This window comes from Solanum verrucosum, unplaced genomic scaffold (assembly GCF_900185275.1).
Source record: "Solanum verrucosum unplaced genomic scaffold, falcon-dt-bn FXZP01000008.1, whole genome shotgun sequence".
NCBI lineage: Eukaryota > Viridiplantae > Streptophyta > Magnoliopsida > Solanales > Solanaceae > Solanum > Solanum verrucosum.
In genome coordinates, this window is record NW_026020195.1 from 478,226 (window position 1) to 495,109 (window position 16,884).

General features: G+C 27.4%; 1 protein-coding gene across 1 annotated transcript; it reads right to left on the reverse strand.

Moving 5' to 3' along the window:
• Positions 1-3,499: 3,499 nt before the first annotated feature.
• LOC125829864 (AP2/ERF and B3 domain-containing transcription factor RAV1-like) lies at positions 3,500-4,874 on the reverse strand. Its single transcript, XM_049509078.1, has one exon. It carries the CDS (start codon positions 4,759-4,761, stop codon positions 3,553-3,555), a length of 1,209 nt encoding a protein of 402 aa, XP_049365035.1. The 5' UTR covers positions 4,762-4,874; the 3' UTR covers positions 3,500-3,552.
• Between the last annotated feature and the right edge of the window lie 12,010 nt (positions 4,875-16,884).

Genomic DNA, 16,884 nt, shown 5'->3' on the forward strand with positions numbered 1-16,884 from the left:
AATACTTAAAAGGATTAAATAGGGAATAAGAATTAACTATCAAATTCATCATTAATCTATCAATAACATATTCAGTACTGTAATTTCACATGTGAGACCTCGAAAAGATAGAGCGACACAGATGTTATTCCAATCTTGTGGAGGTAGAGAGAATATGAAAAATATATATTTAAAAAACAATTTTAACTTTAAATATACAATATAGTTTTTTATCAATTTTTTTTTTGATGAACCCCTTGCTCTCACTTGGCTCCGCTCTTGAAGTTATCTATTGCTATTTTTGTTGTAATACGAGGGTCGATTGTAAAACGTCTTGCTACTGGTAGGAATAAGGTCTGAATACATGATGATATTAGATTTGATTATACGTATAATTGACAATCATATGAATTAACTAAACATTTTCTTAAAGAAAACTTTAATGATAAGAAACAAATACGATGAACCAGATTAATTTATAGATTGTTGATTTATTGAAGAAAATATTATTGTCTGGAAAATAGTTGACAAATATATTAGAAATTAAAGAGCTTTTGAGACAATAAAACAAATTTTAACAGACTTTCACCCACTACGAAATATTTGTCCACATTTTACTTTAGTTCTTCATAGATTCAGTACATGAATCTGGACTCTTTTTTTTTTTTGGGAGAAACCATATACATGATTAATCATGCATACTAATTATTCTAATTAATCTTGATAATTAATATAACTAATTTAACTAAATTAATATAAGTTATTTTAATATTGTGCAAGTTGTTGAAGAATATATATTTACCATATGCTCAAGACTCACGAGCATGAAATATGACATAATTAACGTTCTATTAATTTTTAAAAATTGTACGGATGGAAAAACAAATAATGTACGGATGAAAAAATGAATCTAAAATATATAAGGGATAAATAATTACGATATACGATTCAATGTATTTGGATGATCTAGTTTACTAAGTAATTAACAAATGTATAAATTGTGTATATTTAAGTGTAGATTCTTATTGTAGCGTCCTTGGTTGATATTCGGCAAAACATTTAAAAGTTTGTATTTGGTCCTTCGGTGAATATTTTTAGAATTATATTACGGTCAAATATGAAGTAATATAACAGTACAAATTTAACATAACACATATGAGTAATTAAATGATAAAAAACAATTGGTAATTATGATAAATCTATGAATATTCACGAGCAAAGAAACCAAGAATGCATGTTTCAATTAATCGAAAATCAAATATGCTTAGAAAAATATCACAAGAAGTACAATCAGAATTTTTCTAAATTACCCTTTTTCTCTGCTTTATTTATTTATTTTTAAAAAAAAATTATTATTATTTTTTAATTATTATATGTATAAACCTATCTACATTAAAATTCCCTTAATAAACAACTTAATTATTTTTCATCTAGTTGAAAAATTCAACACCAATTAACACAGGCTGGACCAGTTCAACTTTTTTATGCACTAATAGAAGAAAAAAGAACAACAATAACCAACGAAAAAGGCCAATAATTGGAAAAAAAGTACTAATAGAAAAAGAAAAAAAAAGTAGAGCTGATAGATCAATTGCTGCAAAAAGGTTCTCAAAAGGTGGATTCAAATAAATTTTACCTTATCTCTATTGATAGCTTAAAGAACTCTTATACTATCATCGTACATATGTATAAATATATACAAAATCTTGTATCGATAATTAAAAAACTATATAAGATATAAGAATACTTTTAATAGTGTCAGATTTTGAAAAAATCATACAAGATTGTGCCAATAGTGAAAATTACTATGCTAAGTGCATTTGTGGACTAACTTATGCCTTAGCTCAACCGTTTAATTTTATTAGAATTAAGTATTTGACGAGGCGAATATGAAGATAGAGAAGTAATGACACCATGGGGTCGGGTTTAGAACTGTCGATCTTTACTATGTCAAAGATAGTTTGAAGATGTACACGGCCACACACATAATAACAAGCGAGCTCTGGCCTTCTAAATGATCATATACAATGTTCAAGTATAGAGTGACACCTAATGAATCTCGAAAATTGACTCGTAAATTATGATAAATTGATAATGGGCTGGGTCTTGTATAATATTTCATCTCCATATCTAGAAGCTACAATTCCACTTTAATTTCTCTTACTATTTATGTTGATTTTTGTAGCCCACCATAGGAGAAAATTATTACCTCAAATAGATTCCTAAATCTAAAACATGATAATATATTATATTATAGCAGGTGAGTTGTAACTTACACAATTTGTATCTTTTTTATTTAAAAAATTGCTATATACATATGTATATATATAGATAGAATAAATATAGTTATAGTTGGTTGAAAGTTGTGTATGAACATGTAATATTAAAACTGCTCAAATACCCCTTTTTGTCTATACACACAAATAGCCCACTAGGCAGCTCAAATATATATTATCAAAATAAGATTCTTACTATAAGTTTATTAATCAACATGTGTTTCTGTGTGTGTAAGAGAGAGAAAGCTAGAGAGAAGATCTGGTTCATGTATATGCAACATAGAGATATTTTTGGAAACAACAATATTCTGTAAAAAACATGAAATTTACCCCAAAAAAATTAAAATTTAACTTATACTCCTTCCGTTCCATTTTATATGTCATTCCTTTCTATAAATAACTGAACCACAATACTTGTCATTTTATAATATTTATGCATAAATTATCATATTTTGCCTATTATACCCTTGATAGAATAGTTAATTAATTTTGTCATTTATTAATAAAGTTGACTTAAGAAAACATTAAATAAGGGTAGAAGGGTAAAGTTACATCATTTTTTAATGCGAGTGCAAAGTAAAAAAATGACATATAAAATGGGACGGAGGGAGTATACACTAAGCGAAGAAATATTTACCTAGTAAATGGTAATTGATCTTCTTTAAAAATTAAAATAGAGTTTATAATGTTAGAGGGTTAGAGTTATATTCTAATTTTTTTAATACGATCAAGTTAATTTAATCGGTTACAACAGGTTACTTTTCTATTTTTCAGCTTATCACTATATATTAGACTTGCTACAAAAATCTACTATATATATCATTGTAAATGAACTAAACTTGACGGTATATAAAAACCCTATAAACTAACAGTCAAGGGCGGATTTAGTGTGTAATTTATAAATATTTGACTGTAAACTCAATTATTATTGTATATTAGCTTGAGATTGTTGTATGAACTCATAAACTTCAAATCATGGATCTGTTGCTCGGTGTTTTTAATGCTCATAAGTAAACTAATTGGAAACTAGGAAAAAACAATAAGAAATAAATAAGAGAGCTCAATTTTGAAAAGAAGAGATTCACATTTCTTGTCTCTTTTTTTTCATTTCCATCTTTTGTTTTTCATATCACCTATGATAGCTCACTTTTGAGCCATTTCTTCTTCACTAATACTAATATACAATTGAAAGTCTTCTTGCAACTTCTAAAGTAAAAAAAAAAAAAAAAACTTGAAAAGTACAAAAAAAAAAGATTACAAAAACAAAAAAGTGAAAAGTTACTACTACTACATCATGTTACAAAGCATTAATAATAACCCTTTGTTTCTTTCTACATGACTCAAATGTCAACAATTCCATCTCCATCCTCCTTTTGCCCCCACTCCAACTAGTCATATTATTATTGTTATTGTTATTGTTATTGTTATTGTTATTATTATTGTTATCAATAACAACATTACTTACATTTGCGGGTACCTTGCAGATATTAACTCCAAATAATCTTACCATTTGTACCTGTGGAACTTGAACTTGAACCTGAACTTGATTCGTAACAACCACACTTGTATTCCCCACATTTTTAGCCTTAAAATCAATATACAATTGCTTATCTCCACTAGTAGATCGTTGAAAACTCACAATATCACCGGCCTTCAAGTTTTTTTCCTTAACGAAACGACTCCATCCTTTTGTTAAAACATAACTTTGACTACTATTCCAATACGAATACCTAAATCTCCAAACTTTACCATTCAAATCTTCGAAATTCAACAAAACCCCTTTCGAATTATTTCCATTTTGTAATGGAAAATGTTTTTCAGCATGTTGTTTTGGTATCACAAGCCTATTAAGCTTTCCAACGTCACTTGGTGTAACAGCTTTTTCAAATAGCTGTTCACGCGCTTTGCAATGGACTTTATCATTTGTACTACCAAAAAAGGAACTAATTATTTGTCCATTTTTTCTTTTTATCATACCATCTTTAGTAAATCCAAATAATCTCTTACTTTGTTCTAGCTCATCGAGGTACGTATGTTTACGTAGCATGTCAACAATCTCCGCCTTGGAATGCGAATTCAAGAAAGCGATTTCCATGTCATCGCTTTCTTGATTCTCAAGCAAGGGTTTGAAATTTGTTACAGCGTCGCGGCCCCTGAATCTCTGGGCCGCGACGTCGTAAGCCCTAGCGGCTTCATTTTCCTCGTTAAATGTGCCTAACCAAACCCTTTGATGCTTTTCATAGATTTGTGCGCCCCAACGGCCATTTGGTTGTGGGACCACACCTTTGTACCTTGAAGATGGGAGTTTTCTTGATTCAGCTTCAACACCATTTTCAGCATCAATTATCACACTTGTTCCACTCCCCATCCGGCAAAGGCCGCTCTCCGGCGGCGGTTTTATCGTCGTCGACAATTTTATTATCGTTGACGACGATGCCGCCGGAGCAATGGAGAGAGACTCACTAGTAGTACTCTCTTGATCTATGCTACTAATACTTCCTTCCATTTTTTGAAACTTTTTTTTGTTTTGTGTGTCTGTTGTTTTGTTTGATGAGAAAAGGAAAATTAGGAAGAAAAAAAAAGGTTCAAGAATTGGTTGTGTTAAGAGAGAGTATGAATTGGGTTGTTGATATGGAAAAGAGTTGAATATATATATAGGAAAGTCCACCCCATTTTTTGTGTGCAATTAATAAAATAAAGATTATTTTTTCTATGTTATTAAAAAAATAATACTATACATACTACTTTGAAGATATGGAGATGTGGGTATTATGGGTCAACACACAATGAGAGAAGAAGGTAAGTAACTAGGAAGATTCATTGGTGGTGTAGTGGGGAGGGCTTTTAGTATAGTATATGAGGCATGCTAGGTAAGGGTGGAGAGGGGGTGCGTGGGGGGTTGAGTTTATTTTAAATTTCATACGGTTTAAATTTTATATACACTAATAACATAAAATATTCATACAATCAGATCACTTATCGATATAGTACTATTATAAAGATATTTACACTGTCAATATATATACTTAGGTCATTTATCAAGTGATCGATGTTATTTGATCTATCATATATCAGTTATATACTGCATCATAAAATTATTTATACTATCAGTATATATATATTATAATATGTATGAATATGTTGTGGGGGTGGGGTAGGGCTAGGGGTGGGGGTGATATGAAATTGTGTGTGTAATGTATGTATAGGTTGTGGGTTGTGTATGTGAGGTGGGGTAATAGATAAATGAACAAGTTGATGGGGTTCACATGAGTGTGGACCTTGTGTTATTTGGTAAGTTCATCCCCCCTGAAATTTGCTGCTACTCAGGACCATTATAAGCATGGCATTGAGCATCCTTCTTTTTTTTCTTCTTCTATTTTTTTCATGTTTATCTAGTTTGAAATATTGGTCTATTAAAAGCTACAAAAAGTAGGAGTAGTTAGGGGTGTACAAAATCGAATCGAAAATCGAATCAAATTGCAAATCGATAAAAAAACCCCGACTAGTGGTTGGTTTGACTTGGTTTGGTATTGGAAAAAAAAACCTGACTATATTTGGGTTGATTTGGTTTGGTTTTAACTAAACAAAAAATAACCCGAGACCAAACCAACCCAACATTATATATATAATTTTAAAATTTTATTTTATACATAAAAATATTTACTTTGATATAATTTTTAAATATTTCTTATACTTTTTCATAGATTTTATCTTTTAATATATCAAGTTTGAAACTTAAAATTATGAATGGTTCAATAAAAATTATAGTCCATAGATGTTGGTAATTATAATAAATCTTAAATCAAAATCAAATTAATACTAATGCAAAAAAAAATAATCAATTCAACACTAAGAATGACAATAATATTGAATACTTGTTCTTTGGTTTTACATTGGTTTAGACAATTCAAATACATATCTAATTTTAATTTCCTTTAATATTTAGTTATGTAACTAATACTTATTAAACTTATTTTATCATGATTTAGTACTTTTAAATTATGATCATTTTCATTATGACTTGTTAATTTGCAATATTTGTTTTCCGCGATTTCATTATTATTTATTTTTTGTTGGATATTTTAGTGTCATTACTCATATCATATTTTGTGTTATTTTCTTAAGAAACATCTTAGATAGTTGTATTTTGGTAGGACTAAAGAAATATTTGAAGTACAAATAAATTATATGTTTGTATGAATACTTTATCGGAAAAACTCGAAAAGACCCGAAAATCTGAAAAAACCCGAGGTTGAAAAACCTAAATTTTATTGATTTGGTTTGGTTTATAGATTTAAAAATCCGACACAAATGGTTTGATTTGATATTTGAAAAACTCGAACCAACCCGATCATGTACACCCTAGGAGTAGTAACAGATTTTCATTGATGTATCAATATCAAATAAGATATAAAAGGAAATTGATGAAAAAATAATTTTGCTTCTTTTCTAAGTATTCCGTATTTAAAACTCATCGATCCAATTAATTTAAATACATCAAGCTAATTAAGTATCTGAAACTGTTTTACTTTCCCCCCTTTTAAAAAACATTATAAAAAATAGCACTATTATTATTATTATTATTATTATTATTATTATTATTATTATTATTAATTGGCACTTCTATTTTAAAAAAAAATAATAATAATCTATTTTTCTAAGTTTGTACTTCCAATGGGATGGGGTGTCATGGGCCAATTGTAAAAATAGGAAGAGGGGGATTGATGGACTTGAAGACAAAAATCCATCCAACCCCAAGAATTTTCCCATAATTTCTTACCTGTCATGAATTGATTGGTCCTTCCCATCTTCAATTTGTCTTTATTTGCTAGGTTCAATTTCAACCATCTTAGTATCTATAATCTCAAAAATAATTTTAAAAAATCTCAATCATTTCAATAATTTTTCTATCCAACATTGACAACTTCCTTGTCCATCTCCCTAACCTCATCCTCAAGTGGGAGTTTTCCCCTTGTTTTGCAAAAATAGGGGGACCTTGTTTCTCTTGTTCTTTTTACTCTTTTGTTTTTTCACCTTTTTATCTTTTGATCTACTTGTAATATATAATATAGTTTCTTTTAGACATGCAATGGGATTATAACAAGCTATTTGGAATATTACTACTCTTCTATATACATGTGAATTCCTAATATTGGTTCAATTGAATTCACTCTCAAAAATCATATTCGACAATAAACTGTTAGAGATTTCAAATAAAAGTTGATTTGAAACATTTTACAACAAAATGTATATTGAAAATGGACTAATTTTTAGTAGTGATATGCCACTTTACCGATTCGTTTTGTGAAGATCTATGAATTCCTATGTATGAAATAATCAATGATATTTACAAGTGATGAAATAGATGCAGATCATCAAATTTTAAATTTAACGGTAGTACTCAATATATATTAAACTCTGATTTTTTTTACAATCTTGCAGACATTTGATCATTGCAAATATGTTAAAAGGAAAAATGAACAAATAAAGAATATATAAGAAATCAAAGGAAAAAGACTCAAGTCTCTAGTTTTAGTATTTTTTTGAAAAAATGATTTTATTAATCAATATGGTATTATTATTATTATTTAGTAGTTATGATGACGTCACATTTAAAATAATAATAAAAGGTTTTCCCATGGGCTGCTAATAATCTTGTGGCTAAAATTTTCAATTCTTGTTGGTTAATGTGTTTGAAAAATAGAAGAATAAGATTGGTGGAGATTATTATTATTTTATTATTTAAAAATAGTTTATTATGTACGGAAAAGAGTCCTTAGTGTCACTATGTGGGCCTACAAATGGGCCCATTAATTTGATCTAAACCCAAACGCGTTAAAATGGTGGGTTTTAGGCCATTCTATGTTGGCCCCATTTCTAGATTCCCTTTGTTTATCCTAAATTTGTACCTAACTTTATTTAGACTATTAGTGGTTGTCTGATTATCGGAATGAGATAGATAAAAATATCTTATCGAATTAGTTAAACTACATTCTACATATCAAGATTGATTAATTGATAATCATAATCAAATATAGAATAAAATAATTAAGAATTTTATTTCAAAATTCGTATCGCTTATTCAGCTAACCAAGCAACCTCTTACATTTTATTAATGAATTTAACCTATATACTAGTACGAAGCTGCCACCATTCGGGTTACAGGTAATATACATTACGTAATTTTGACTCAAACCTTGTATTTATAATTGAATAGAATTTAATTAATATGCATAATAATTTATTCAGAACCTCACAAGTAAACAAAATTATAATTCAAAACCTACAAAGTAAAAATTCTAGCTTACATTTCTTTATATACATTTGTCAACATTTTTTTACACAATTGTTATGATTCAACATGTAATAATATGTACTATATCTATTAGCTTGTCAATATAATACATATTTATCATTAAAAAATTATTTATAATAATTTTACAAGTAATCTAATTAGATGAACATTATTCTCACTATTAGCATGTTATAGCTGGAACAATAACCTAATCAATTATTCATGTGAATAATAACGCTATTTTAAATTATTTTTTCTAATTTGTCAATAGTCAAATATTTGGATTTTCGATGTACATTGAGTTGGTTTATTTATGAAATATAAAAATGATTAATTAATTAATTGCATGTGAGTGATTTTGAAATACCGTATATGTACGTTTATAGTATGAGGTGTGAACTTGTGATACGGACAAGTTGTACTATTTTTTTCTTTTATTTTAAATAAAAATATTTTAAAATATGTATATTTTAATTACGAAATTGTCATTCCTTACAAGTGAGAACACATGAATAGATATGTTGGTTTTGTCACATGAGAGCATTATTATTGAACAAGCATTAGGTAATAGTACATTATTAGTACTACTCATCTGGTACGAGGGATAAATGATAATTAATTTTAAGATTAAATTTATAATTAGTTTATCTCATATTTAATTGAGATATAACTGCGAAATAACTTATCTGGAGATAAGTTATCCTGATAGTGCTACTTTATTTCCATATCAAGGGGCGTGGGAAAACAATCATGTGATAATTAATCTCGGAATAATTTATAGTGTTTTTCTCTTGCTGCTAGACTTGTACTATTAGCTTGACCATTTCTCCATTAAAGGAAAAAACAAAACAACTAAAATAAATAAATAATATTGTTAGAAGATGAGATCATTCAATAGTTTCTTTGATGAGACATTGACTAAGTCTAAATAATTCTTAAATTAACTTTGATTTGTAAATTTTATTATTTCCAATTTCTTCAACAATAGTTTTGCCTATACCTTATTATAAGCTTCTTCATAATTACCAATTACATATATATTTGTCTGCTGCCTAACTTTTATACCCCATGTAACTCGAAGAGTGTGGGTGCCGACGTGAATTTTGACTTGATTTATATGTACTATTGAAGAAGTATTGGGAAAAGGTGATAAAATAAGATACTATCAGTATTAAGTTATCGAATATATAACTTTGGATAGTTGGACAAGGGTGTATTTAAGGGGGGTCACCGGGTTCACGTGAACCATTGCTTTCCTTCCAAGATCATTTATAGTAGTGTTATATTTTAAAAAAAATATTGAAATATAGTTGTGTGAACTCACATTCGGAGTATCATATAATGTAATGATGACGTGGTGCACCTCTCTACGTGAGGTTATAAATTTGAATTTTATATTTATCTTGTTTTATTTTTCTTTCTAAAATTAGATAACAGCTCTCTAAGTGGTTATTGATATAGCACTTTAATTTTGAACCTATAATATTAAAAGTTAACGCTTTTCAGTATTAAGAACCTAAATGTCGAACTGATCAAATTTATTTCTTAGATCAACCTTTTTATAATGGTCCACCCATCATTATGAAATCCTGGATACGCCTCTATAAGTTGGATAGTAGATTGTGAAGGGCGTGGATTAGGTAAGTAGATTAGTAGATAGTTGAGTGTGATCTCGTTTATTTGTCCATACTAGTAATCGCAACATTACTGTATAGTTTCTTATTATTTCCTCAATTTCTGTAATTATTTATTGCTACTTAGACTTCAATTAATGTATTTTTTGTTGTTGTAATTACTATTGAAAATTCTTTGTTGTAACTTCTTTATTTTTGTTATTTCCTTTTCTAAATTATTTTGAACTGTTTTTCTCGAGCTCAAGATATCTATAAAAAAGAGTCCTCTTCATCAATCAGGTGAACGTAAGATCTGCATATAGAGGACCTAGACCCTCCACCCCACCCCACCCCCTCTCTCACATACACTACATAATGATCATTGGGACAACACTACTAAAGCATGTATTGTTGCTATCTTATGAAAATCAACTTTCTACAAAATGGGATCAAATTTACATATAATAAAAGTTAGTGGTAGGGTCTAATTATTTGATGATAAATTGAAACTACATCACCATTTAATCTACACGTCACAATTTTTTATCCCAGTAGAAGTTAAGTTAGTTGGTTTTAAGCACGTTAATTATCTCACTAAATTAAACATGATGATAATTGATCTCTATAATCACTTAATCCTTATCTAGGATCTTATATTAAAAACAATATTAGTAAATGCGTAATAATGCGTATAATTTCTAATTATTTTTAAATAACAAGATAACACGTGAGGTTATAATAGTTTGGTGCACCTCTACTCATACTTTCTTGTTTAATTATTAAAGCCATCATTATCATCAATAGTAAAAAAACACACATTCTTTAATTACTTATGAATCATCATAATTATATTAACATATTGTGGTAGAATGATTGAGATTCTTTTATTTTTTAATCAGAATTTTTGAATTCGAATATTGAGAACGAAAAAGGTCATGTTGAAGCATATAAAAATGGTCCGTTATAATGCGCGAACTTAATTAATTCTGATTTAATGCAGATACCCAACAACAAATGATAAAGAAAAACAAAAAAAAAATCTATCATAATTATCTCTTTTGATTTTCATTAATCTCCCTTTCCCTTCTTCTCAACTCCACGTAAGTGTTAACCAGCTAATGTACAATATTATTATAATTAATTAGTTATCCAAATCCATGTTCTTTTTTTCTTTGGTTCAACAATATCTTCTTTTCATTGGCTTGTTTAGTCATTGTATTTATCCAAATTGATTAAACAATTTTGATAATTAATCACTTTTTAACTGCCTATAGTTTTTTTTTTTCTTCTTTTTCAGTTGGAGATGACTTAAGATATATTAAAAAAATATATGGAAAAAGCCAAATCTTGATCAAGCTACCGACTTTGTTATACATCTTTTATCTTGTGTCATGGGATTTATTAAAATAATTATAAAACGTTACACTTTGATGACGGAATTGGAATCTTTGATTTGTATTTTTTTTCTATTGTTTCTGGTATACTTTCTTCATTACTGTATTTGTTTTTTTATATATATATATATTTGATATGTTTTATTTGAGCGTTAGGGTCATTTATCAAAAATAACATTTCTACCTTCGTTATCAAGATAGGGAATAAGGTTATGCATGCATCACCCTCTACAAACTCCACTTATAAAATTACACTAAATATATATCATTGTTTTTTTATTATTATTTGTCTAATTATTTGAGTTTATTATATTTAGGTGATCAGTTATCAGAATTTTAACAAAAGAAACCATATTTTATGTTAAGATAGAATTTTTATCTTTGCTTTTATGTGTATGACTAGTATGAGATGACGAAGGATTAAAAAAAAGGTAGCAATTGATCTTGATGAACATGTCACACTACCAAAAAAAAATTATTAAATTGAAAATAAGTTGGAAGTTGATCTTGATGTCACATAATCTTTTTAGTCATTGGAATATCTAATTATTTAATTCTAACAACTAATGTAAAAGAGAATAACAATTGATCAATGAAATAAATGTAATTCTTTTTATAGGATTTAATTTCGGTAGAGATACATATACTATTTCATTTGCCGGAACATATATAAAAAAAATAAGCATACAAAAAATCAAGATAATTTAACATATAGTATGTGTATAATTTTCTTTATCTAATTTATACAATGTAATTTCCAACTAATGAGTGTCATTTGTCATTATCTATATCGATGAGAGAAATTAAAAATCTGATAAATATCACAGAGTAATATAATCTGACTCAAATACCTATAAAAAATAACAAAAAATATTTTTGAGCCTTGTTATTTTAGGTAACATTTAACAAAGCGGTTTTACTTTCAACACGCAAACCTCAAAATTTTAAAATACTTTGGATACAATGACGTTCATTATTGTATTTTCTTTTTAATTTTTTTTATATATTTTGTTTAAATCGAAAATCTATTCAAAATGATCTTTTTATTTTATAAAATGAGACTAATAGACTGTGTATACACTATTTTTCTCAAATTCAATCTATGAAATTACCCTAATATGTTATTATTAATTTGTTTAGTCATTCTTTACTCTTTTTCCTCTATGAAAAAGGTACAAATTTGTAGGAATTTTGAAAGAATATTACTCTTATCTAGAAAAACCCTTTTATGATATGTTGTTATTAAAACAATTGGCACAATTTTTTAATATAATTTAGATGTCATTATCTAAAACAATAAATAATTTTTTTCATGTGAATCTGCCTCGTCACTAACAGCACATTATTCCCTTTTATCTTTTGTTTTGTTTTCCCCCTTCTCTCGTTCAACTTGTTTTCTTGAAACACGTTCACACGCAATCAACATAAAAATAATTCCCTATTTATATTCAAAAAAACAAAAAATATTTGTGATGAAAACAAAAAACACTAAAATAATGTGACAAAATATTAGTGGTATGCGTTGATCTTTGCCTCAAACTTGATGTTCTTCTCTTTTAGCTTTTGTGGTTATAAGTATGCCGTTTTATTTCATGCGTCTTAATTCGACTAATCTCAAATTATAAAAATATAAGTAAAGAAAAAATGTAATCTTATGATCGTAAAAAAAGAAATCGTCCCTAATTATGGAGGAAGTCACATTTTATCCTATCTTGTTCTAGGCCTTATATTGATCGTTTCTGAACTTAAAGGTATATATGTATAATGTATTAATATGACTTTTAAATCTTGTGTTCTTAAATAACAGGGCGGAGTTAAAGAGAGCAAGGAACATAATCAATCCTCTTCTTAAAATAATTACATTGTATATATTGGATCAAAACTATTTTTATCTATAAATAATAAATATTGAATTCTCTTCTCTTTTTTTTATTTTTTTTTATTTTGTGTATTTGCTTCTTAATATATTGATTTTCCTGAGTGAAAATTATCTTCCATGCACTATATTCCTATAAGAGAATGTCATTAGGGATTAAATAAAAATTTAAAATTTAAAAATTACAAAATATGAAAAGTAACTACTTTCTTTAAAAAAAATCATAACATATAAATTAGAACGGAGGGAGAAATATTCAAATTCATTATTAGATTAATTAGTTAGGCAGCCCCAACAACAAGTTTTATTTTAAGTTAGTGTTTCCACTATTTGATACAGAAAGAAGTTGTGAAAGTTTCCATGGATTAAAATAAAAAGTTTTAATGGATGAATCAATATGAATTATGATGAAATGGTTGAGATCGATCTCTTTATTTTTAATTAGAAATTTCGGATTTGAATTCCTAAGAGTGAAAACAAAAATATCTTATTGAAAGTGTTATATGTAAAAATGAATTATACAATGTACAAATTCAAATTTATTCGAACGAGCCTCAATACTAATAACAGTTACCAACAGAGAAATCAAAGAGAGAAGGAAAAGTAAAAGAAATTTCAATGGATGTTGTCAAAATAAGAACCTGTTTTTTTCCTTTTTATTTTCTTTAAACTATTGTAATTTTCACTTGACACACAAATTAGAATTTGAAATCCTTTTTTTGGGCAGACATTGGGAGTTAAAAAGAATATTTCTAGCTTTATTCTATTCACACTTTCTAGAACTTCAAGAACCCTTCTAATAATTGAATAATTAGTAATAAAAGCTACCAAAAAAAAAAAAGAAATTAAATGGGCTAAAATAATCTTATTATGGTAATACATAAGAGTCTAATTTTATTCAGACAGTAAAAAAAAGAAGTTAATGTAATGTCACTTTTTGTCTCTCAGTTATATATTGATATATTCTAATTTTGATCCTTGTTATATTTAGACTTTTTTAGAACTATATTATCGTCAGATAATAATACAAATTTAAATAATACATGTATAATTAAATGGTGAAATGGGTAAATAGTTAAGGTAAAGTTATAAATATTCCCAAGAAAAAGATTAAAAAAAAATGTACATATTAATTAATTAAAAATATCACAATAACCATAATCAAGAATTTATCACTAACTTAAGATTACAATGGTTCAAAATTTTAGATTAATTTAAAAAGATTCTCTCCAGCTGTGAGAAATCAGATATGTTGACACTTGACATATTTTTATAAAATTTAAAAATGAAAGAAATAAGTGAAGTCAAATCCAAATAAAAACACACAGAGAAATGAAACCAGGCTGGCACAAAGAATAAGTGAAAACAAACAAAATAGGTATATGTGTTTACGTCGGATAGTTAAAAATCCTCATCCATAATCAGAAGTCTCGTATTTGAGTTATTGAGAATAGAAAAATTAGAAAAATTTTGTTGGGAATGCCGCTCTCAAAAATGGATCATGTAATACACAAATGTCCCTATGTACTAATTACTTATCCACTTTTTCTGATTTTGTTGTCCCTAATTACTTATCAATTTTGACAAATTAAGAAAGGACAATTTTTTTTTACCTATTATACCCTCAATTAATTATTTTGAAAAACTTAAATTTTTAATTCACTCACTTCATAATTAATAAGGGTAAAATAGTAATGTCAATATATCAATTATTGTTTTCTTAATAAGTGTGTCAATTTAAAGTGGACAAATAATTAAAAACAAAGGGAGTATAAATTTAATCGAACCTTGATACAAATATGGAGCAAATTTTTTTGAAAAGGTATACGTGTTTACTAAGTCCAACGTCAAAATTAAGAGTTAGGCCCAATGCATGCAAGTTGTGTTGAAATTTCTTCATGCACTGTAGTATAGTTTTATTAAATATTAATAATATTAAAGTTGCATTTGTTGACCATAGAGTGTATACTTGCAATTCCATTGGTCAACTACTCAATTTTATTGGGGCCTATGAAGCCATCCTGTATGCCACACTAATGATCCTATTGGTCAACAACTTATGATCTATATTCCCCACCATAGAAAATTTGGATAATAAAATGGTTTTTTTATAATCGCTGTTCGAATCAACTTACACGCACTTTTCTTATTTTAATGGGTACATATTACATCCTGTCGACACAACTCTTTTTTGTGAGTAATGGAGCGTGAGATTTGAGGTTGTACATACAACTATTTATTCAATTGCGTTTTGCTAGCTAGCTTTACTGATATTTTTCGTTTGACGACTCTTGAGAGTTGAGAAATATTTTTATTCTATATCATGAAAGATATTAATGTCAATACTATCAAACAACATCTACCTATAAAAGTTGATCAATAAATTTATATTACTCCATAACTCCTCCTACTAAAGTTTAGGCAAATAAAAGAAAATTACTTAGTTTGTTTTTGTGTGTGTGTGATTCTATAGTTTTTTATATTCCGATTTCATTGACTTTTGAGCCAAAACTATGAGTACAAATAGTAAACTAGTATAAGATTTCACATAATCTTTTTGACTTAGTCAATTAGGGCTGTGAAAGACTAAAGTTTTTATAAGAAGTTTCTCAATATTGCTATTAACTTCCATTAACCCCTAATGTAAATAAGACAGATATTTTGCAATTTAACATATGTTAAAGCAATTCATAATGTTGCTCCTATTTTTATTTATTTAAATCTTGATTATTTCTTAATTTGTGCTTGTACTATAATCCTCATCCAACAGCTATGATATATTAGTTACTACATAATATATACTGACGATATTTATAATTTAAATTCTATAAATGTACGCAATTAATTAGACTATTGGATCTACCTACTCTACATATATAGAGATATCAAATATCACTATATCTAGTTAATCAATCCATTGAATCCACAGTCTACATCTACATGTATAGAGATATTGATTATCATACTATTTCTGACTTTTAAAATATTTCTATCAATTTCATATAAATACAATTGAAAGATATTTTAGGTTTTGAGATGATCATATTTTTAATGTTGATATTATTTATGCTCTATCTTCTCCTTTTTTTTTTTTGACAACGTTCAGATTTATTTAATATCAAAATTATAGGTGAATGTATCTTTATCGATTTCAATTTAATTGAATTCTAAATCTACATTTGATTATTCGAGATTAAAATTTGATGTATTATAAATACTACAAGTAGTAAAAAGAGGACAAAAATTCTGAAGAGCCAATTGTATAATTTCAACATAGAAAATTAGAGTCATCACATGGATAAATAAATTAATCAAATTAAAGACACGATGGATAGAATATCCTATAGGGAATTGTCCAACTAATTAAAGTTGGGACCAAGGAATTAAATGCGTGACCTGAGGACAACATGTACTCTACTTATTTTTTCTTATTTCTAGTTCGATATTCGTT

Bases quoted from the DNA above. Each gene is read 5' to 3' on its own strand.
- LOC125829864 (XM_049509078.1), bottom strand. From the start codon at position 4,761: ATGGAAGGAAGTATTAGTAGCATAGATCAAGAGAGTACTACTAGTGAG.